Here is a 22,709-nt window from a genome sequence, read left to right on the forward strand (position 1 = left end):
TCTGTGGTAAATGAGCTCCACCACGCTGGAGTAGCAGGGAAAAGCCATTTCAACATTTTGCAATTCTACTTTCAAGTAAGAGGTAAAGAAAGGGTAAACGGTATAGCCTACTGCAGTTACAGGTCCTTTCCAGGAATTAACCCCTCAACAGGCATGACTGGGGATGAACACAACACTTAACTGTGGCAAGAAGTACTACAAACAGGGTTTCCAGAGAAAGCCCAGATCAGAGACTGCGTAAGGTGCATCCATCAGGAGATTCATGGACTGCCAGCGCACTGCCTCCTGGGGCCCTGCTTCCGTCCGTCTGCAAACGTTCATCACGATCAGAGCTGATGCCATTTTGGAAAGGTCGCAAAATCTCTGACCAACCCAGCAATCACTGCCCTACCACTGACACTTTTTGTTCCATGTAAGCTCTGCCATTGGAAATCAGACGCTTAGACCTAGACGCTGCGAGGATGAGCTCTTTATGCTAACTACATTCAAGTACAGACAGAAGAATGCTAGTGGTGTACTGCAAGCTCTGTGAACAATCACTTATCTGCCAAGGCCAGCAGCAAGCTGATGGTGTCTGAAAAATCCACGAAGTTCAACTTGATTACAAGTGTCCAGGCTTAGACCTGACTTTACTATCTACTGGGCTTCCCTGGGGGCTCAGACGGTAAAGCGTCTGCCTCCAGTGCGGGAGACCCGGGTTCTATCCCTGGGTCGGGAAGATCCCCTGGAGAAGGAAATGGCACCCCACTCCAGTACTCTTGCCTGGAAAATCCCATGGACTGAGGTACCAGGCTCCTCGGTCCATGGGGTTGCAAAGAGTTGGACACGACTGAGCAACTTCACTTCACTTTTTACTCTTTATAAACTTATGAAGCCCTAACCTCGTACCATAAAATAATGGGAATGCTTCCTGTTTATCTGGAACGTGGAGACTCATTCACACACTCCCTCCCTTCCTCGTGTTTACTACACTGAAAAGCCAGTCTGGATCCTATCACAAGAGCGAAGGAAGGAAAAAGCAGCATGTTTAGTCCAGCAGCACAGACCTGTGGACAGATCCCCTGTGAGTAAGGTAACTCTGCATGCTGAAATGATGCGAAAGACAGATAAAGCCAGATTTTCAACTGAAAAAAAGAGACACATGCAGAAGCTGTGCTTTTGATCCCTCAACTAAAACTTTCTTTCATTAAAAGAAATAAAAAGGTGACGGAGTGGCTTTCTCTAGGTTTATTAGGGAGATTATTACAAACGTGACTGAGATTCACAGGCATGATTTCACGGGTTCAAACAGGAAATGGAGAGTTAACACTGATTCGCAGCCTTCTCAATGCATGCACAGAAGTAACACTTCTACAGATTGCAATGGAGAGACTCTTGTTTCAGACGGCTTGGTTTGGGGCTTTGCCGCAATGTCTCATTATATAATGAAAGCACCAATTTGAGGGTTTCTCTCACAGTGATTTGAATTTCAGAACATTGCAGAACATGACTTGGTAACTTTATTCTTCATATAAATAAGGCATAACCAGATATTTGTACTAATGCTGAAAATAACATCCTACCAAAAGCATAAATACAGGTATTTGGGCAGATGCTGGAAGGTAAGATTTACTCATTTCTGCTTACAAACAATTATGGAGCCCATGATTTCTGTGCATGTAAATCAACACTTCTAATCACTCCTGGGGTGGGGGAATCTGACTTCTTCCTGCTTTATACTAACCACTGAACAAGGACTTCCCTCGGCAACCTCACCAGAGCCTAACCAGAGGACCTTCGCCGTGTGGCGGACACGTGGTGCGGCTTCCGTGACACCTTCTTCTCTTGTGCCCCAGCTATCAGGTGCCCGTTCCAGACAACACAACTAAAGATTCCATTTTAATACAGCACTTGGCAGCAAGCAATGATGTGGGTTGTTGAAAATAATATTTAAGTGGCAGAGGCATGCCTTTAAATTATTTGGATCTTCAGAAAAAATATCTGACAAAAACTCTTCCCTATTTAAGAAAAAAAAAAGGCAAAAATTTGAGGTGTTCTTTGCTTTATAAGGCAACTCTGTATACTGTAAGGTTCTTCAAGGTCAATGAAGACACTTGTGTGACATTTCTTAAGAATTAAACAAGACGTTCAGACCTAAGAACAGAATGTAATGGAGAATTAGGCACAGTTTACTCCAAATTGTAACCATGAAGACTTAGAAAATTAAATACAGTGGAGAATTTTCAATTCAAATTACATTTTTAGAGACTGGGGCGGGGGAGCAGGCACGGGGAAAACTATGAGCACCCTGGCAGCTTGGCCCCTAATTTCCATCTCCCCTTCACACAGTGGCATTTTAAACGGATCTGGTTTTCATGATACAGGTATAGGACTCTTTCACATGGTTTAAACACACAGTATACAAAGCATGAGAACTAAAGCCTTCAGACTGAACCAGCAAGCCCGTATGAGTGATTTACTGCCTCAGAATATACTCAAGGTTTTACTTTAAAAGAAAGTTGACTCTGAGACTTCACACACATCAGGAAAGGAATCTCAAATGCTCAGAATAGTATCCCATTTCTTTGGTGCTCTAACATCTGACTGTGGTGGTCAAAATGGGGACTTCTGCTTTGTCGGGCAGTGTGTGTGGGCTGTATCAGGGATCTGAACGAGGGCCTGATTGAGACCATCCCTCCTCACTGCACACACCCGGAACTGACTTTAGCCCTCACTGGAGTGAAACACCACCTCCTCCACCCAAGTCTCTGTGTCACGCACACGTGCTGTGCCCTGAAACGGCTCACTCTGCAGGTTAAACAGCACACTTGTGTTTAGTGAGCAGCACTGGACGCAGAGCTCAGACACGCGCGAGCCCGGCTCCACGGACGCCTGTGTCACAGGGCGAGGCTCGCGTCAGCAGCACAGCATCACCAGGACACGGACACACAGGCAGCTGCGGGGGCAACGATGGAGGAGCTTCAAATGCGAGGAAAGTCAGGCGCCCGACAAGCCCTGGTCAGGCCCCGGCAGAGTCCTATCCTAACCCAACCGCGACACAGACCCAGAGCCCGACCGGGGAGGGCTGGGGACCCAGAACTCTGGCCAGCCTTTCAAGGACTGCTCGCCTATAAAACGCCTGAGAACACAGTCAGCTGTGCAGTGAACGGGCAGGTACCACAGCCAATCACAATGGAGCGGAGAAACCCACCGGGCTCTCCAAACTGTCACCCGTACACCTGCTCCTCTACCCGACGGCAGCGCCCCACAAAACCCACAGGGCGGGCCTCTTAATGCCGAAAACCAGCCACTCTGAGGTGCTCAGAGGGTGCGTCTGTTAACGCCAAAGCTCCTTGGGGTGCGTTCTAATTTGGGGCGTGGTGGGCGAGGTCACATGTGACCATCTTTCAGCAGGAACTGAACACGACTCCTCATTCTTGAGAGAATCCTTGAACCTTCCAAACACACCTCAGGAGAGCTGGAATTCCACGAACAACAGTGCTGCCAACACATACAGCCTCTTAAGAGACACACCGAGAAGGAACGAGAACCTCAAGCAATGGCTTCCTGGATAGTCTGACAGGAAAACATTGCCCTTGGCAAGCTCCAAAAAACCCCAAAACCCCCATAAATGCTGCCCTCCGGAGCTGACGGGAACAGGAAGGCGCATGAAAGAACCACGTCCATGATGGTGCGACAGGGATTCCCACTGTGGGACCTACCGTGTCTGAGGCGGGGGCTCAAAGTCTGCGAGTAAATAAACTATCCTCGGGAAGGGCTGGGTTTACTCAGAAAGCTCTGCTGCCAGGCTGCACTTCCTAGCTGCTGCGATGGCCAGTGTTTCCTGCATGGCACCTGGAGGACATGTCTCAGTATGCGAAAGGCAGCCTGCCCTCCACTCTTTTGGCTTCTGATCAAAACACTGGGAACGGCACGCGCCTGTGCACACTGAACCACATGGGAGCCTCCACCCGCGCCAGAGGAGACACCCTTATGTGAACTAAGACACACGCTGAGCACTGCCTTCAGGAGCCACAGAAAACTCAGAACAACTGCTGGGGACACGAGCAATCAGAAGAACGTGAAGGCCAAAGCCAGGGAGGTCTACGGACCGCCGCTGCTCAGAGCAAACTTCCCCAGCGGCCCTCCTTTCCCAACAGCCCACCGAGGCTGGGCACAAGCGCAGCTGCCACATGCGGTGACCGAGGTGCCCCGAGCGGTCCAGGGCCTGCGCGCGCTCGGCCTCGGGCTCGCCCTGCGGCGCTAAGGGCGCCTGCCATGCTTGGCGCCACAGGAGCACTGTTTGAGAAGTGGAAGGGTCAAAGCCGGAAGGACAGCGTGTCTGAGGCCTGGCGGGAGGAGGGCCCGTCCACGGAGGCCGGAGCTGCGCCCAAGGGGGTCAGCCGAGGGCAGCCCTCCGCCAGGGGCCGGAGTCCCCGGAGGAGGACTGAGATTTCCAAGGAGTTAAACCCAGAATCAAGACTGTTCTAATTCCTGCTGTAAACTTCTATTTTAAAAATAAAACGAACAGAAAACAGGAAGGCGGGAAGGCGGCGGGCCCTTGGGGCGTCACTGGAGCATCAGCTGCTTGAGGTTGTCGTGCAGGATGGTGTCCTTGACGTCGCGGAACACCAGGCGGATGTTCTCGGTGTTGATGGCGGTGGTAAAGTGGTGGTACAGGGGCTTCTGCTGCTGGTCCCGGCGCTTGCTGCGGAAGCACTCCACCAGGAATTTCTGGACGTCTCTTAAGCAGTGGGGGTCCCCTTCAAACTCTAGGAAATAGTCTTTGATGCTCACAATTTGCACTTTCTCCTCAAGCAAATCTGTCTTGTTCAAGAAGAGAATTATGGAGACATTGCTGAAAACCCGGTTATTGACGATGGTTTCAAAAATGTTCAGCGACTCAGTCAGGCGGTTGGTCAGGCGGTCCTCCATGAGCACCTGGTCGAACTCGCTGGAGGAGACGAGGAACAGTATGGACGTCACGCTGTCGAAGCACTCGAACCAGCGCTTCCGCTCTGACCGCTGGCCGCCCACGTCGACCATTTTGAAAGGCACGTTCTTGATTTCAAAGTCATACTCATGGATGCCTTTGGTGGGCCTTCTGGCGAGCAGGATGTCTTGCTGGGAGGGAATGTACTCCTGGAAAAAAGCAAAGTGTTTCCTGCTCAGCGATTCAGGAATAATGAGAAAGTGGAGTGTGCCATTAACTGGTCTGCACATGACCCTGAGCGAACTCGGGAGACAGTGGAGGGCAGCGGAGCCTGGCAGGCTGCAGGGCATTTGCTGAGGGTCGACGAGGCGCCAGGCCCTGTCGCTAAGCAGCAAGAACTCAGCTCTTCAGAATCAAGACACATGGTCCCTGCCTTCAAGGACAGAGGGGGAAAGACCAGCCAACCTCAGGTGCGTCAACAACCGTAACGCAAGCGGTGGAGCCTTAAAGCAGAGGAGGGGCCGTGAGCGGCGCGCTCGCGGAAGGCTGCACGGAAAGGCCAGCTCAGAACAGGCCAGTTGGAAAACACGAAATAACTCTCAAAAGCTGAGGTTATCCACCAGACCTTCTCTCCACCTGGCTGGTACTTAACTTTTTTTTAAGGCTGACTACAATCTAACCCGATGGAAGAGTGTCAGTGAGGTAGGTCTTCACACACAGTCTCACTGATGTGGACGGAGCAGACAAAAGAGACAAACACTGGGGCCTACAGAGACCGCCCGGAGGACACCCGCGCCTGGGGAGACACGTCCCGAGTGCAGGGGGGACAAGTGCCGTTGAGCAACATACAAGGGAAAATGCAAGGCGTGTCCCGCGAGAGCAAAAGGAGGTCCTTCTCCACAGGGCTGGATACGGGGCTGCTTCCTACCCACAACAGGGCTCATCCTGCTCTCCTTCCGATTTATGTTCAGGGTTAAACAAGGAGGGTCAGGACTGGCGAGGCGCCAGGGCAGCAGCCCTCAGGGGCCTTCTGAGCAGCGTGACGCCTCCTCCAGGGAGGCCTCTGCCTGAGCCCGGTGTGGAGAGCGGCCAGCGCCAGCCCCTGCCGCTTGGGGCCACGGGGGATGCACCGCCGGACAGTCCAGCCGGTGGCTCCCTCGGCAAGGGTGACTCGCCCGCGTCACAGCCTCGAGAATCCAGCTTCCTACCCTCCCACCCTGCAGGCAGGGGTCCCGAAAGGGAAAACTGCTGCCGGAAAGTTCTGAGCTCAGTGGGCACTCTGTGTTCTGCCTCTGCTTACAGAAGAGCCAAGCCTGCGCATGGACTTGCTCATGTGCCGTCTTCTTTTCAAGCACAGACTTCTTTCTGTAAAGAGTTTTACTTTCATGAAACCGTGGGCAGGGCATTCCTCGTGGAAATGGCAGCGGTCAGGAGAGGAGAGGGAGGGAAAAATGAAGCAGGAACAATCCGAATACAGCCACGAGGAAAAAGGAAATAGCTCAGTACCTAATTTCTCCAAATTTCCTCATCCTGGCTACTGCTTTCTAACGACAGTAAACATAAACACTGCCTGAAAACTTACTGGTTCTCCGAGTTTATCCAAGTTATCCAGGAAATATTTTACAGATTCACCCTGAAAACAAGAAGAAAATAAATCGTTATTAGCTCTGAGAAATGGAAGACTTTGCTACAACAGTTTATGTTAAACTGTCTGGTTGTACACTTAATCCAAACATACTCTGTTTAGTCACCAACTTCAGACGGAGCAGCTGACCCCACTAAAAACGTATAAAATGCCGGCCTCCGCCAAACCCTTGGAGTCTCTCAGTCTCTGCACGAGCATCCCCTGCGACCACCCCCTCAAAGAGGACTCCACACAGGCATATCCACGCAGCTGCAAGTGCCCAGGGAAGACCTGAGAGAAAGGTGTAAGCTGCTTTCGAGATGAACATGCGACCGCAGTCCCAGTGGGGTGACTTGTTTGTGCCTCCCATCTCAAGTTGGTCGTCTTCTGAGACAGGAGCAAAGCATGGATGAGGCAGGGACCGCTGAAGGGACAGACGAGCCCAGACAGGCGCCCCCGAGCCCTGAGCCCCAGTGCCTACATTCTCTGGGCTCACACTGCCCCTAGATTTCAGGCAGTGTTGGACACCTCAAGCGCATGGAAACACCTTCCTCAAGGAAATCCTTGAACAGCAGACAGGTGAGCGGGGAGCACCAGCGCAGAGAAGGCTGTGGGCTCAGCCCCCGCTGGGTCTCTGCAGCCCCGAGCTCGTCTGCCGGAAGCTGCTCCCCAGGTCTGGCTCCAGAAGGCAGTACCTCCCTGATGCAGAACAGTCGGCGGGAGGTCTTGTCTGCAGGCAGTTTCTGCAATCAGGTGACTTCTGGGGCCACACTCTGAGTCATGAGGCCTTAAAGCTGCAGATCTCAAAATTTTAGTCTCTGGATTCCCTTTACACACTTAAGATTCTTTAGAACCCCAAAGAGACTTTAAGTGGATTACAGCTATAATACCATGTTAGAAAGTAAAATGAGGCAGCTTAACAAATATTTTACTCATTCATTCATTCAAAAATACCAATAATAAACTCATTCACACGAACTTAGTAAAGACAGAGAGACAGTCGACTGCTCCTACACCCGCCCTGTCACCAAAGGGGACTTCAGCTGGAGCCAGTTAAGCAGGTCTGGCCACTGGAAACGGAGTATCTTAATAGCCTCTGCAACTGTAGGTATTTTTGTTTCTACACCAGAATTTGACAAATGACAGCTCACTAAAAGCCTACTTCGTACTCGGAATGGGTCTTTTACCCCCCCAACAATTTTGCAGCATCAAGCCCTGGGCTACAGGCATCAGGTGCACAAGACCTAATGCGGGGAAATCGCATTCACTGCCACCCTCACACTCTCGTAACAAGCCTTGTGGCCCGGGAAGTCGACAAGCTCACAGCGGCAAGCAGACGCAAGCTTTCCTAAATTCTGATTTGTAGTTGAAAGCTCAAGTTTTATCAATGTCAACAAACTTATTTTCCTCAAATTGGTGGGCTAATAATTTCATTCATTTTCTTAAAAAAAAAAAAAAAAAAGCCCATCAAATGCCCAAGTGTGAGTAAGTTGGTTGCCTATTTCAAGGAAAAATGGTGTTCCATGAAAAATACAGTGAACTCGAACACAACACGGCCAGTCACCAAGGCGCTTCCCAGAGACTGGTCTGTGCAGGAGCCTGCTGCGTCCAGAGCTCTTCCCGTGGAGATCTGAAACAGTCTTTACTGCTCGGTCAAGGACAGTCTTAGGGGAGCCTGGTGCGTGTTTTCCTTGGGGCTTCCCTGGAGGCTCAGACAGGAAAGCATCTGCCTGCAATGCGGGAGACTTGGGTTCGATCCCTGGGTCAGGAAGATCCCCTGGGGAAGGAAATGGCAACTCGCTCCAGTGCTCTTGCCTGGAGAATTCTGTGGACAGAGGAGCCTGGCAGGCTATAGTTCATGGGGTTGCAGAGAGTCGGACATGACTGAGCGACTTCACTGGTTCACTGGTGCGTGTTTCCAGCTGAGGACGCTGAGTGGCGTGTCCGGGGCTCACCCTGCGCGGAGGCTCCAGCAGCGGCAGCCATGCCGCTCGGGGCTGTTGGCGTGTGTCCACCCGGCGACGGGAGAGGACGTTCCAGGGACACCACAAAGAGTGCAGAACGTGAAGCCTCCTTTTAAAGGCTTTCTGGAATCCCTGTGGCCCAGGGACCACACCTGGAGAACTGCAATGCGGGAGACCCAGGTTCAATCCCTGAGTCGGGAAGATCCCTTGGAGCAGAAAATGGCTACCCACTCCGGTATCACTGTCTGGAGAATCCCGTGACAGGAGCCTGGCGGGCTACAGTCCGTGGGGTTGAAGAGAGTCGGGGATGACTAACACTTAACTGCTAAACTGAGGCAGATGATTACAAAGCGACGGACCACAAGCCCCCTGTGAGCTTGGCCCCACCACGCCCGCGGCAGCAGAGCCGACCTGAGCTGCCACAGGACTCTGCGGTCTTGACTTCTCTTCCTGGGTGAAACTACTCAAGTGTTTCGCTGCAAAACACGACGGCGATCACACAGCACGCAGTATCTACCCGTAATCCAGAAAATTCCTAATTCCGTTAATAAATGTGGACTCGGGGGTTCATGATAAGAATAACTCTGCAGTACACAGGTTTTGGTTTTTGTTATTTAAAATATGGACAAGGTAATTTGGCAGTTCTGAGTGACTATATTCTCTTCTCAAAACAGGAAAATCACCCCCATTTGGTCTCCTCTTGGTATTATTATACAAACAAAAAGAAATATTTTAAATTTCACTGAAGCTTCCTGATTTAACTGCATTCCCTAAGAGGGGGGAGGTCTCAGAATGTGCCTTTGTTTATTAGGAATTCATAACCTCACCAAAATCACGTGATGATATTATACAAACACGCATATGGTCCGTTAACAAGTTTCAACTTCTACTGCAGAAAGTTTCATCAGTATCATCTACAAAGCCCTTTGTGAACTCAACATTGTACAAAATCTAAATAAAAACGTTTTAATTCATTTTCACACATTTCAGTGTGTGGATTATCACTAATATTTTAAGTCCTAAATAAGGTGCCTTTTGCCTTCTCCCCTAACATTTGGCCAGTATCTATTCAAGGACAAGAAATGCTTTAAAATATTATTCCTATGAAAAACATGTTTTGGTTTAAAACAACTCCTCGGTCAAGAAAAGTGATGTTATCTTTTATATCACCGGTGATATGACTGACCCTCCATTAGCGAGAAGACTGGAAGTAGGAATGATAATCTTAATAACCTCAATGACCTTTCACTGCACGTGGTGTGGTGATAATGGAGGCCGCTGACTGTTAAGGGGTGAAGTTTTCCCCCAAACCTGCCCCGAGACAATACAAGTTTAAACACACACGTGTGGTGTGAACGCACATGCTATAGAAGGGTGAACACGCTTCTGAATTTGCTGACTCGGGAAACTCCTTACAGGAGCTTTAAAGACCTCCACTGGGGAAACAACAGAGAAAAATCTGTATTTTTACAACATCAAAAACAAAACAAAACAAATTAAAAGATAAAAAAGGACCTCGCCGGTGGTCCGTGGCTGAGACTCCGCGCTCCCTCTGCAGGGCACGGTTCGATCCCTGGTCAGGGAACTAGAGCTCTCATGCCACAACCAAAGTTCAAATGGGCAACTAAGATCCGGAGCAGCTCAACAAACATTTCTTAAAATACATATAAAATGTGTTACTCGCCACGGAACCACGAAGGACACAGAAAATGACCGGCGGCACCCTGTTCTCAGGAGCCTCTGTCTGGGCGAGCGCCCCGAGGGCGAGCGCCAGCCCGACGCCGCACTCAGCACGCCCGGCGGGGCCCTCGGCTCCCCCAGGCTCGGGAACGAACTGTGAAGAACCGGCCGACCTCCCGCAATCCTGTGCCCGGACCACTTCCGAGGTGATCGAAGTCTTCCCCGTCTAACATCACCTTTGATTCGAGGCCTCTCCTCAACGCTGAGCGAGCTGGCAAGCCCCTAAACTCCGCTGAGCCTCAGTCTAACGGTCGGTAAAACGAGGAAGTCCCCTGGTTCCACGATAATCCCCAAACTTGTGCCCGAGCAGCAGTTGCAGTTTGCGCGGCTGATTTCAAGTGAAGGCCTCCGCTCCCGCACCCGCGCCGGTGACGCCTGAAGCGGGCGCCTCCGCGGGGACTCGCCGCTCGCGCTGCTCCGCCCGCTGGGGACCTGCAGGTGCGGGGCAAGAAGCGCGGGGGCTCGGGACTCGCTCTTCTTCGGTTACGACTCGAGGCGCCGTCAGAACTCTCCTCGGTGCGCGTTATAGCACTGAAGAGAACGTCGTAAACTTCCAAAGACAAGCCGTCTCCCATTTACGACGTTTTAGATTTGCGACGTTTGGGGCCCTCCCCTAGGGCTTCTGTCTGAAGGCAGGCGAGCTCCCGGGCTGCCGCGGCGGCCGGCTCGGCGCCCCCAGGGCCAGACAGCGCGGCGGGTGAGGCCAGCGGGCCCGCGCCGCTCCGACCCCGAGTCCAGCCCGTCAGCCACAGCTCGTGCAGCTGTACGGGGCCGAGCCTGCGCGAGCAGCCGCCTCGACGGCGCCCCTGGGCAGCGGGCCCGCGTCAGAAACGCCGTCTCCGCGCGCAGAGCCAGCGGGCGTGGGCGCCACACGCACCGCGGGCGGACGGCGCCGGGCACCACGGCGCCGGAGCAAGCCCTCGGAAGGGAACGCCGCCGCACGGAGAGCCAGGCAGGAGCGCTGACATTTTACGCGGAACAGCGCATCACAGGACTTCTTCCCACGAGGCAAAAACGGAAACGGGGCTGCAGCTGAGGGCCGGCGGGCCTCCGGGAGCCGCGGGAGCACGGCCCGCACCGCTCAGCGGTGGTTTCCTCAAGGGGTCAGCGCCAAGCGCGAACCGCCCGACGACGGAGCCCGAGCGAGCCGTCTGCGCCGACGAGCTGCAGGCCAGAGGGCGCAGCCTGCGGCGCGACCGCCAGCGGCAAAGGGTGTGGAGCAGAAAAGGCCACTTCAGACTGTGGAAACGGTCACACCACAGATTCTTCGGGAAGGTTCCCCTGGAGAAGGGAACGGCAACCCACTCCAGTGTTCTTGTCTGGAGAATCCCACGGACAGAGGAGCCCAGAGGGCTGCAGTCCATGGGTCACAACAGTCAGAGACGACTGAGCAACTAAACGCCCCCCTCCCCCCAGACTCTACCAGCACGGACTCTGCAGGAAACACCTGATGTCTACACTGTCTTACAGAACCAGCGCTGTTAACGAAAGATTTAATCCACTCTCACGGATGGGACTGTCACCAGGCCCACGAGCTGGGTCACCAAGAAAAGCTGAGTACGCTGACCTGCCCTGTTACACCAGTCCCATGTCTCAGCAGATGTAAATTTTCAGTGAGATTTTTGAACTAATGGATGAAACCAATTTTTTCTACAACAAGAACCCACCTTCAACCACTAAAACAGAACAATTAACGGCTTTTCAAAATCAGCTTTGGGTAAGACTTGACTACACTTCCCAGTAAGTTCAATCCAAACCTAAAGGCAAAATACATTATGTAGGTAGGGGCTTCCCAGGTGGTTCAGTGGTGAAGAATCCACCCACCAATGCAGATGAGGGTTCAATCCCTGGGTGGGGAAGATCCCTTGGAGAAGAAAATGGCACCCCACTCCAGTACTCTTGCCTGGAAAATCCCATGCACAGAGGAGCCTGGCGGGCTACAGTCCCTGGGGTCGTAAAGAGTCAGACATGACTGAGCACGCACATGCATGCAAAAATCACTGACAATCAGCATTCCTGGAATTACAAGCAATGTCCAACCACTTAAAACATGTTCTCTGCTGTCAAGTTAAAACAGTGGGCCTCCATTTCATGCAAACATACAGCAGACGGATATTTCTAAAATAAAACATAGTTCTAGCAACATCTTTCAGACCAAAATGCAAGTGTTAACAAAAACGCATCCATACTTCAAAATCCACTCAGCTGTGACGACAGCAAAGCTGCAACGGAAAGGCCACGCCCAGAGGGACACGGAGAGGATCCAACGGAACTCTCCCAGGTCTCTCCTGCTGGGACCACAGGCCCGACCGCACCACCGTCCGTGGGTGGGATGCACGGCCTCGCTCCAGATCCACACAAACGGTGAGCACCCGTCCCTGATTCTGGCGACAGCAGAGGCCTCCCGTAAGCAACACGCTGTTCCCTTCCAGAAGAATCTAACTCTCATCAGTAAACCTGCACTAAGAAACATGGTGTGCAACTAACTATTATGGATTTCGTCAATAAAAAGGCTGTGGAAGTTTGAATTCTCTCTTGTTAACACAAATACCTACAAAATGCCCTTGATTTTGTCCTTTGGCATGTGAGGGTCAAAATATCATACCATTGAGCCTGTGACAGGAATTTTTGAAGAGGGTGTTCCTTAACAACAAAGATTCCCTAGGCCGAGCACAGTTCCACCAAATCAAAATTTTAACAAGTCCCACAAGAAGTGATTCTGAGGAGCCAATGCCAGCATCAGTTCACGTCTGGACATATTGAATATTTTATTCAAAATTGGATTTCATATTATCTTCTTTTTAAAAAAATTATTTTTATTTATTTATTTAGATATGCTGGATCTTAACACGCAGCCTCTGGAATCTAGTTCCCCTACCAGGGATCGAACCCAGGCCCCTGCATTGGGAGCGCAGTCTTAACTACTGGACCACCAGGAAGTCCCTCATATTAATTTTATCTTTTGATATTGATTTGCCAACAAAGGTCCGTCTAGTCAAGGCTATGGTTTTTCCAGTGGTCATGTATGGATGTGAGAATTGGACTGTGAAGAAGGCTGAGCGCCGAAGAATTGATGCTTTTGAACTGTCGTGTTGGAGAAGACTCTTGAGAGTCCCTTGGACTGCAAGGAGATCCAACCTGTCCATTCTGAAGGAGATCAGCCCTGGGTGTTCTTTGGAAGGAATGATGCTAAAGCTGAAACTCCAGTACTTTGGCCACCTCATGAGAAGAGTTGACTCATTGGAAAAGACTCTGATGCTGGGAGGGATTGGGGGCAGGAGGAGAAGGGGATGACAGAGCATGAGATGGCTGGATGGCATCACTGACTTGATGGACTTGAGTCTGAGTGAACTCAGGGAGATGGTGATGGACAGGGAGGCCTGGCGTGCTGCGATTCATGGAGTCGCAAAGAGTCGAACACGACTGAGCGACTGAACTGATACCAAACCAGCTAGGGTTTTTAAAAAGCTTTGTGAAAATGCCAAGAATATTAAGAATCTATATTATAAACTTATTTAGCTTTATCTTATGACCAAAGTAGATTTCAAGCAACATTTACTTGAGCTGCACTAGGTTTCACAGGAAAAGCATCAGGCCTTCCTTTGCCGTATCTGAACTGTGACCTGAAGATCGGAACTAAGCCCGCGAGCAAAGCTCTCTTTCTGAAGACTGGCGCGGTGGCTCAGAGGCGCTTTACTGCCTGTGTTACTGCAGCTCCAGCCGCTTTCCTCTCGGCACCCTGAGAGCCCGTTTTCAAACGTCCCACACAGCCCACAGCCTTCAAAGGTGAGCTCCCAGAGCCTCCCGTGGTTACAAGTCAATGAAACTGGTGCTACAGCTGTAATCAAGTAAGCAGCTAAAAAAGCACAGACAAGAACAACTACCAGAACTGCTACGTATATTTTAGCAGCAGGGCCCTAAGGAACTGAAAACCTCAATTTGTTATAAAATTAATTTGCTTCTTCAACAGACACCTGAACTTTGCATGACAGGTAAATCAAAGCAATCTGTTCAAGAGCAGTCTATCTTTTTACCAGGTAAACAGGTAAAAATTACACTTTAGAAAGAAAAGAGCTGATAAAATTCAATCAAATGTGAACTGTAAGTACTGCAGCGGATTTTAGCTTGTTACTAAAATGCTTAATCTTGTAAAATGTCTAGAACTAACTGTCGGCTGATTAGGTATGTCTCATAAATGGTAGAAAATTCACTGTGAATAAAGTCAATTCTTACGCTTACTCCTTGGAAGAAAAGTTATGACCAACCTAGATAGCATATTCAAAAGCAGAGACATTACTTTGCCGACTAAGGTCTGTCTAGTCAAGGCTATGGTTTTTCCTGTGGTCATGTATGGATGTGAGAGTTGGACTGTGAAGAAGCTGAGTGCCGAAGAATGGATGCTTTTGAACTGTGGTGTTGGAGAAGACTCTTGAGTGTCCCTTGGACTGCAAGGAGATCCAACCAGTCCATTCTGAAGATCAGCCCTGGGATTTCTTTGGAAGGAATGATGCGAAAGCTGAAACTCCAGTACTTTGGCCACCTCATGAGAAGAGTTGACTCACTGGAAAAGACTCTGATGCTGGGAGGGATTGGGGGCAGGAGGAAAAGGGGACAACAGAGGATGAGATGGCTGGATGGCATCACTAACTCGATGGACGTGAGTCTGAGTGAACTCTGGGAGATGGTGATGGACAGGGAGGCCGGGCGTGCTGCGATTCATGGGGTCGCAAAGAGTCGGACACGACTGAGTGACTGAACTGAACTGAAAGTCAATTAGAAAAATGTAAGTGCTTCTTAATGGAAGCATCCCATTTTAATGTGTGGAGGCCCTTCTAGTTACGAGACTGCTGTTGCTCTTTAGTCACCAAGTATGCCTCTTTGCAACCCCACAGGCTGTAGACCACCAGGCTCCTCTGTTCATGCAATTTCCCAGGGAAGAATACTGGAGTGGGTTGCCATTTCCTTCTTCAGGGGATCTTCCTGACCCAAGGATCAAACCTTCGTCTCCTGCTTTGGGAGGTGGACTGTTTACCACTGAGCCTCCAGCGAAGCCCCAGTTATGAGACTAGCACTACTTAATAGTTTTTAAGAGTAAATATGGTAGTAGAAGAAATACTAGAATTCAAAGAAAATCTGAATCATCAGGATAATTAAGCAGCGAGAAGTTTTCCTCTGAGACCTAAGCATACGCGTGATTCTGAAAACAATGACGTAACGCGAGTCAATATTCAGCTCTTCTTTACCTAGAGCGACCACCAGGCAAGCACCGTGACCAGTGCGTGCGTCCTGAGGAGCAGTGAACTGCAAAGCAGAGGCCTGCATCCCCAACAGCCAAGCCCGGCGGCGCAGCGGCTCTCACGCCTGCTGTTCAGTTCAAGCCCTTCCACCCGCCAAGTCTGGAGTATCTCAAAGAGGAAACAGAATCAAGAGGTGAGAGAAAATGACAAAGTTCTTTCCTTCTTACACTGATCCCAGCTGTGAGCTGGCCTGCCAGGCGGTGGTGCCCCGCCTCTCATTGGAAGGTGTTTCTGTACACCTATAACGCGCCTTTACTTTCCATCCGTCTTACAATCCTCAAACTAGGCCAGGTAGACATGTTTCCTGAATACTCATTTAGTAGGCTTCACCATATGGATGTTTAAAGAACATCTACTCAATAGGAAACTTATTAACTTGCCTTTAAAAGTGACCTAGAAGGTGTTTTTTTAAAAAATCAGTAATTCACATTTGTATACACTGGTAATTTCAGCCCTGCAAATATCCTGGTGAAGCCACATCTAAATAGACTTTAGAGGAGACTTTAAATAGTCTATGAATAGACTCTGTGTAACATAAGCCTTTCCATCTGGCATTTACTTATATATAAGGTTTACAGCAAGAATCAAATGCCAAATATAAACAAGGACAAAATGGAAATGTTTGAGGTTAAAGCTGGTTAGTGAATCGGGACTTCTCATTCCAGTCTAAGGATGTGGCTGGTAATAAAGGCAGGAGGCAATACTTCTTGCTGGATGGGCCCCAGGGTGTCTCCCCCATAGTTTTTATTTTGAAGAAAGAGGTGGTGATGAGGCTGGTGGGCTCCCCGCGCCAGTGGGCATGGTGTGCTCCTGTGCCTGGCTCCCACCTCCCGCATCTCACTTCTTTCCTTCCCCCCTGCCCTTCCAGACGCGCTCCTTCTGCCTGTCTCCACAAAGGACCCACTTTACTGCTCCTTATCTTCGAGATGACCGACTCTTTTTTTTTTAATGACTTTATTCATTTTTCTCTGGAGAAAACATCGCCGGGCACTGCAGTGATGCACAGCACGAGTTTGGTAAGGGCAGCTGCCTCACCTTCACCGCCAAAGCATCCTTCAAAGTGCCACCACTCACGCCTGGCACGTGGTTCACAGGGAGAAAGACTGTGTTTATTTACATTCAAAGAAATATAAGGACTCTTCCCTTGCTCAGTGGATAGGTCTAAATTAAGTGGAGTCCAGCTGAATGCGCTTACAAATATCCCATTAGCATCTTCTATGTGCACCACTCAAAAGAGCCAAAATTAGTCGGTCATATTAAAAAGCACCCAAACGTTTTTTTCAAATTAAATACCTCTCCAGACTAAGCTAGGTTATAATAACCTAAGCAGAATTTTGGAAAGAATACCTCTAACTTAAACAGCTTCAGCTTTCTCTTGCATATAAGCTAGAAAAACAAGTGGTGCACACCACCAGTAATAAGACTTTGGGAAAGAAGTTAGGGCTTTACTTTATAAACTGACACTTTCTTGCCACTGCTCACAAATACAATCTTTTAATATCAGGTTTTCTAATTAGACTTATCACCCAAATGACTTAAAGCTAATGATCTTAGTTTATAACAGTATTCCTGTAGTCCCACCAAATTCCAATATTCATATAACACAAAATGTAAACGGAGCTTAATAATTCTACTACAGATGTTACCAAAAAATGAAGGACTTTATTAAAATGCTTCATCCTGGAGAGACAGAAAAAGACAGTTTGGCCGTATGCTTAATAAGTTATGAATGCACATGTCTTACACTTATATGGTGTTCAGTTTTGTTATCTTAAAGTATCAACTGGGACTTCCCTGGTGGCTCAGAGGATAAAGTGTCTGCCTGCAATGAGGGAGACCTGGGTTTGATCCCTGGGTCGGGAACATCCCCTGGAGAAGAGAATGGCACCAACTCCAGTGTTCCTGCCTGGAGAATCCCATGGACGGAAGAGCCTGGTGGGTAATGCCCATAGGATTGCAGAGAGTCACACACGACTGAGCAACTTCACTTCTAAAGTATCAATTATTTTCAAAAGCCTGTAAAAGAATTACAGCCCCTTCTTTAAAATGCAGGCTTCAGAGTGGCAGACAGTATTTCCTTATAAAACCTCACTCCCTGAAAAATCAAACGCACATTTTCGGACTGTGGCAGGAGGCAGTCCTAAGAGGTGGGCAAGCTCGGACATCGTGTGCGACCCTCTCACCAGGGCAGCATCACGACAGGACGACCTGTCACCACCACCACGCTTCACAAGACACTCCCGTGTGGCTGCTGGAAGGAGCTGGCCGTGCACATCAGAAATCCACATCCACTTTAACACCGTACGGGTCCTGAGAAAATCACCTCCTTCCAGTAAATGCTAATGGTACAACATTAAATGAAGAGGATATGAATTCTGTACAGAAACTATAGGGGAGTTTAACTCAACAGGCAACACTGTATCCGAAGACTGGAAGAAAACATAGCAACGAACCAACACAGACGGAGGCTCAGCGGCTGACCGGACGATGCCTACTGTGGGCACAGGCGTGCTTTAAAATCTAAATTAGAAAAAAAAAAGCTATTTTGGATTCTGGAGGCTATTACAAGTAATTCCCTCAGAAAATAAAAACAAAAACCAACCACCTTGTTTTCAGATAATGACAACACTAAGAAGCTTAAGAGTTCTGAACCCTGAAAAAGTCCTCAAAATTAAATACTTTTTGGAAAAGGACCAATCATATACAATCCCAATAGCATACAAAGAACTGTTGTGAGTTCAGAAAGAAACATCCTTAACTGCTGAAAAAAACAAAACAAAAACTGCATATTATGTTGGAATATGCAGTTTTCCAACAACAACATAACTTCCCAAATCAAGTTTCAATTCCCCTGCCGTCTGAACGGAGGAGCCCACAGGCGGGAGTGCACTGTGACCCCGGGGGGCCTCTGCACAGCCGTATGGTGCTGCCCCTAGCAATCCGCAAGGCCCAAACACAGGCAACAGTCAACATTAATTAACCAAGTCTTTCTACGCCTGAGAGCGCACTGCAGGTGAGAGGAAAACCCTGGTCACTCCACTCCCAGTTTGCTCTTCAATCCAGAGCCCCACACTCGGGACAGCAGAGAAGCCGGCCTGAGTAGTAGGGAGCCACCCCCAGCTCCAGTCAGGCAGGCCAGAAGGCGCGGACGCGGGCAGGTGGCCTGTCTCACACCCTGCTGGGCGTGGCCACAGCTCCCAGCGCCCACAGTCACTGCTGGGTTAGCTGTGCTCTTAAGGGAGGCAGGCGGCACCGCAGTCAGGATCCCACCGTGACCCCACCCACCCACACTAGCCATGACCTTACCCTCAAAGGGCCTGCGCGCCTGGGTCCTTCCTGAGCTGGCAAACGCGCGCCGATTCCGCACGCTCGTGGCAGGGAGGCTACAGATCAGTGCTCGATACCGTTCACGGGGTCACCAGCAGCAGCGAAAGGGACTCACCCGCCCCTCACTGGACCCCGAGCTCTGTGATGGCAGGCCGGCAGGTGGGTGCCTGGTCCCCAGGGCCTGCCCATCCCAGGACACGGCATGGCAGCTGGTGAGGAGGGGGAGCTCCTGGGCGCCACGCCCCATCGCTCGATCGTGAGCCATGCCCACAGGTAAGCAGGGCCAGGCTCCGGGGTGGCGCACAGGCTTCAGATGGGCGTTGGCTGGCTGCTCCTTCCCGGGTGCCCACCCCCAGACCCCGCACACGTGGTCCTCCTCCTGCCTGTCGGGCTCAACTCTTCCCTCACCTTTCCATCCCTGGGGTCTCAACCTCACCCTCGGCTCTTGTGACACCCTCCTGCTCTCGTCGCTGTCCTTTTCCTCCAGAGCATTTAACGTGTGTGGCTATCTACTTCTTTGCTTTTTAATGTGGGTTCCTCCGAATAGCATCTAAGATTGATTCAAACAAAGATTACTTTCATTCGATTCACTAGCAAGTACTCAGCCTGCTAAAAAGTGCCTGACTGCTTGGTGGGTGGCCAGGACCATGTCCTCGAACAGCTGCTGAAAGCTGGCAGCTGACATGGTTTCTTTAAGGTTTAACTCATCTCCTGAAAAGTGCTACATAAGGCCTTCTTGTCCGCTTACACTTGCTCTTCAGTTCACACATTTGAAAAGAATTCAGATTATCATGATGAAAAATGGATACTCTAAAAGTAATGCTAAACCGTCACATCTGCAGAGAGTATAAAACAGTTACACATAAAAATCTCAAATGGATATGTTCATGTATATTCCTATACAGAGAATGAAGTTATACAGGATGAATTTTTTTATATATAAAGCTCCTTTTTCAAAAGAAAGCTATCTTACATTAAGGTCAAATGTGCAAAATACAGGAGGTGGGGACCTTGGCTTCTCACTAGATTCCAACACCAGTCTTAAAGTTGATTGCAATATTTGATCGTAACAATTTAAAAGTTAAGAAAAAAATTAAGTATGATACTCCTCACCCTAGCGTAGGGTTGAAATGCATATAATGTATATGACAACAATTCAACATCCCCATCATTTTTGAAGCTGCAGCTAACAAAGACAGTTTTACTACAAATGTGACAAACAAATTAGTATCATTTGAAAACGGCAAATCATTTGCAATGCAGTATTTTAACTTTACAGGCTCAATCACAGTCCTTTTATGAAAATACTTCAATGAGGATATATAGTATTTGCAGCTTTGTAAATATAGAGCATTTGACTATTAAGGTTTAAAAAACATTAACAGAAAATGCCCTGAGAAGCCACCTCACACCTGAAGAGCTCCGTGCCCGCCTGGCGTGGCGCGCGCCTCCTCTCACCTGTGGGGCCCGCCAGCCGGGCACCGCTCTGAGCCGCTCCCCAGACAGCGGAGAAGCTGGTGCCACCGCTCACGGCCGGCGCCGCCCCGGGGTTTCCTTTTACTTAACGTCACTAAGTGCGAACCACTGCGCTTCACGGCAAGAAGCCTCGGCGCACCGCGCGATGTCAGAGCGCAGACTCGCGACACGGTTTCTGCTAAGGCGGTTCATCCCACGTAACAGGAAAACAGCTTGAAAAGATCGCTCAGGGATAAAAAGTGGTAACCAGGACACTGAAAGGGAAAGTGAAAGCCTCTCAGCCCGCGACAGTACTTACTTCCCAGCACCTCTTGCTGAATTTTCTAGAAAAGAGAAGACACACCCCCCAGGAAGAGGCTGACGCAGCTGCCCCGGTGGAAGAACCCGAGACACCAGGCTATCTGGGAGAGGCAGGGCTGGCAACGAGCGAGTTCTGTTTGCAAATATGGAGCTTATTTTGCTCCATTACTCTATTAATGTTTCTAGTTGGTATTTTTTTAACAAAATGGTCAGGAGTTCTGAAATCTCTCAGAAAGTGACATGAAACTTTAAAGAAAAAAAAGAGATTCTGTGTTTTATCAATATAACGAATTTTTCTAGGTTGGAAAACCCCAAACACCCTCCTTAAGATGAATGCCGACATCATCTCTGCCAGGGAATGGCAGAAAGGGAAGCGGGTCTGTGTGCGCAGCAGGCTGGGGGCGGGGGGTGCTGGAGAAGTTCGGGGCTCGGGCCAGCGCAGACCACACACCTGAAGCGTTGGCGGAGCACATTCTCCAAACAATTAAACAATTCCGGTTATACATCTCATGCAGTGCAGGAGACCCAGGTTCCATCCCTGGGTTGGGAAGATCCCCTGGAGAAGGGAATGGCAACCCACTCCAGTACCCTTGCCTGGGAATCCACAGCCACAGTCCATGGGGGCGGGGGGAAACGGTCAGACACAGCTGAATCAACCAAGCACGCGCGCGTGCAAACGTCAAGAACCACATCTCGAGCTCTCAATCTGAAAATCAAGCGCAGGGACGCTGGGAAGGAAACAAGAAGCAACACAGCAATGAACACCTCACGCCCTTCGTGGTGCTGCCGCCGCCAGAGACCACGGGGTCTGATGAGAGTGGAGGACTCTTCTGCACTGGTTACAACGCAGGATTTTCACACTGGAAATCAAGCTCAGAGCCAAATCAAGGCTGACAGTGCTTCATACTGTAGAGAACGGCTTACAGTCTATGGGTGTGGCAGGACTGTTAACAGCTAATGACGGCAGCATCATCAGTGGGTGTCGGGCACTGGGCCACAGGCTTTACTTACGTGGATGATCTGAGCTCATGGAATCCCTGCAACTCGTAATAGTCTCAGAATCGTCCCCACTTCACAGTGGAAGAAAGAGGAAGTCAGATAGGCTGGGGGCCTTGCGGGGGCTCACACAGGAGAGGCGCAGCCAGGACGCCAGCTCCGTGTGGCCTTCAAGTCCACTTCACCCCGTGGCACAGCCGGAAACCACACCACACTGTAGAGTGCCCATGAAAATGCTTTACAGTTTGCGAAATAAATCAATAAATGCAGGCACAGGTACTTTCTAATTTGATTGGAAGATACAAAGTAAAGTTCCACGCACCAAAACCAACTGTGCAAGGCTTATGACTTAGACCAAAACCACAACAAATGCGACAAGAGTCGTTCCACTGAAGGCTTCCGTGGCCACGCACAGCAGCTGTGGATGGAAAGGTAACCCACTGCACTGATTCAAAACTGCTTCTATTCATTTTGCAGAAGAGAAATTAAATTGGAAAGATTAAGATAAACAACTCCCATCACTGAAAGGGACTGGCAAATTTAGCCAAGGCCACTGAAGTCCAGTTTCAAAACAAAACTATTTCCTTGATCCATATCAGCCCGTTCTAATAATGTGGATGTGACAAAAGCTCTTCAAAAAAAGCATCTTGTAAAAAAAAAAAAGTCCACAACAGACTGAAGGACTGTATCACATGGCTAGGAAAGGGCCACACAACAAAGATCACTGCTGATTTCCAGAAGCAGGTACTTCATAATTGGAGGAAAAATTTGCAACAAACTGTCATCTGAATCGGAAATGCTCATAAGCAGAATGCAGTCTGTGCAGCTACGTGAGAAACGTGGTGAAGGGATTCATAAACGTAACAGAATGAAAGCGCCTGACACCCTCCAACCCCAGAACAGCACCGAACAACTGTGCACATGCGCGTGCCAAGTTCCCACGTCCCTTCCCTAGGAAACTGTGCGCCTGCGTTCAGATGACTGGCTGCCACTGAGCTCCCACTCTTCAGTTCAGCCGCCAGGCCTCCCTGTCCATCACCAACTCCCAGAGTTCACCCAAACTCATGTCCATC

At 49.7% G+C, this 22,709-nt stretch overlaps 1 protein-coding gene across 2 annotated transcripts in view; it reads right to left on the reverse strand.

The window, feature by feature from the left end:
• Positions 1 to 4,136: 4,136 nt before the first annotated feature.
• The window catches only part of GNA13 (G protein subunit alpha 13), a 28,532-nt gene continuing 9,959 nt past the window's right edge, over positions 4,137 to 22,709 (reverse strand). Inside the window, exons 3-4 of one of the 2 annotated variants that reach the window (XM_068977866.1) lie at positions 6,495 to 6,545; positions 4,137 to 5,121 (exon numbers count right to left, since the gene is read on the reverse strand). In XM_068977866.1, the coding sequence (XP_068833967.1) occupies positions 4,549 to 5,121; positions 6,495 to 6,545 (624 nt within the window). In that variant the 3' untranslated portion in view covers positions 4,137 to 4,548. The remainder of the gene's footprint in view (positions 5,122 to 6,494; positions 6,546 to 22,709) is intronic. The other variant, XM_068977867.1, reaches the window with a different exon arrangement.

Source organism: Capricornis sumatraensis, chromosome 8, assembly GCF_032405125.1.
Source record: "Capricornis sumatraensis isolate serow.1 chromosome 8, serow.2, whole genome shotgun sequence".
Classification (NCBI taxonomy): Eukaryota; Metazoa; Chordata; class Mammalia; order Artiodactyla; family Bovidae; genus Capricornis; species Capricornis sumatraensis.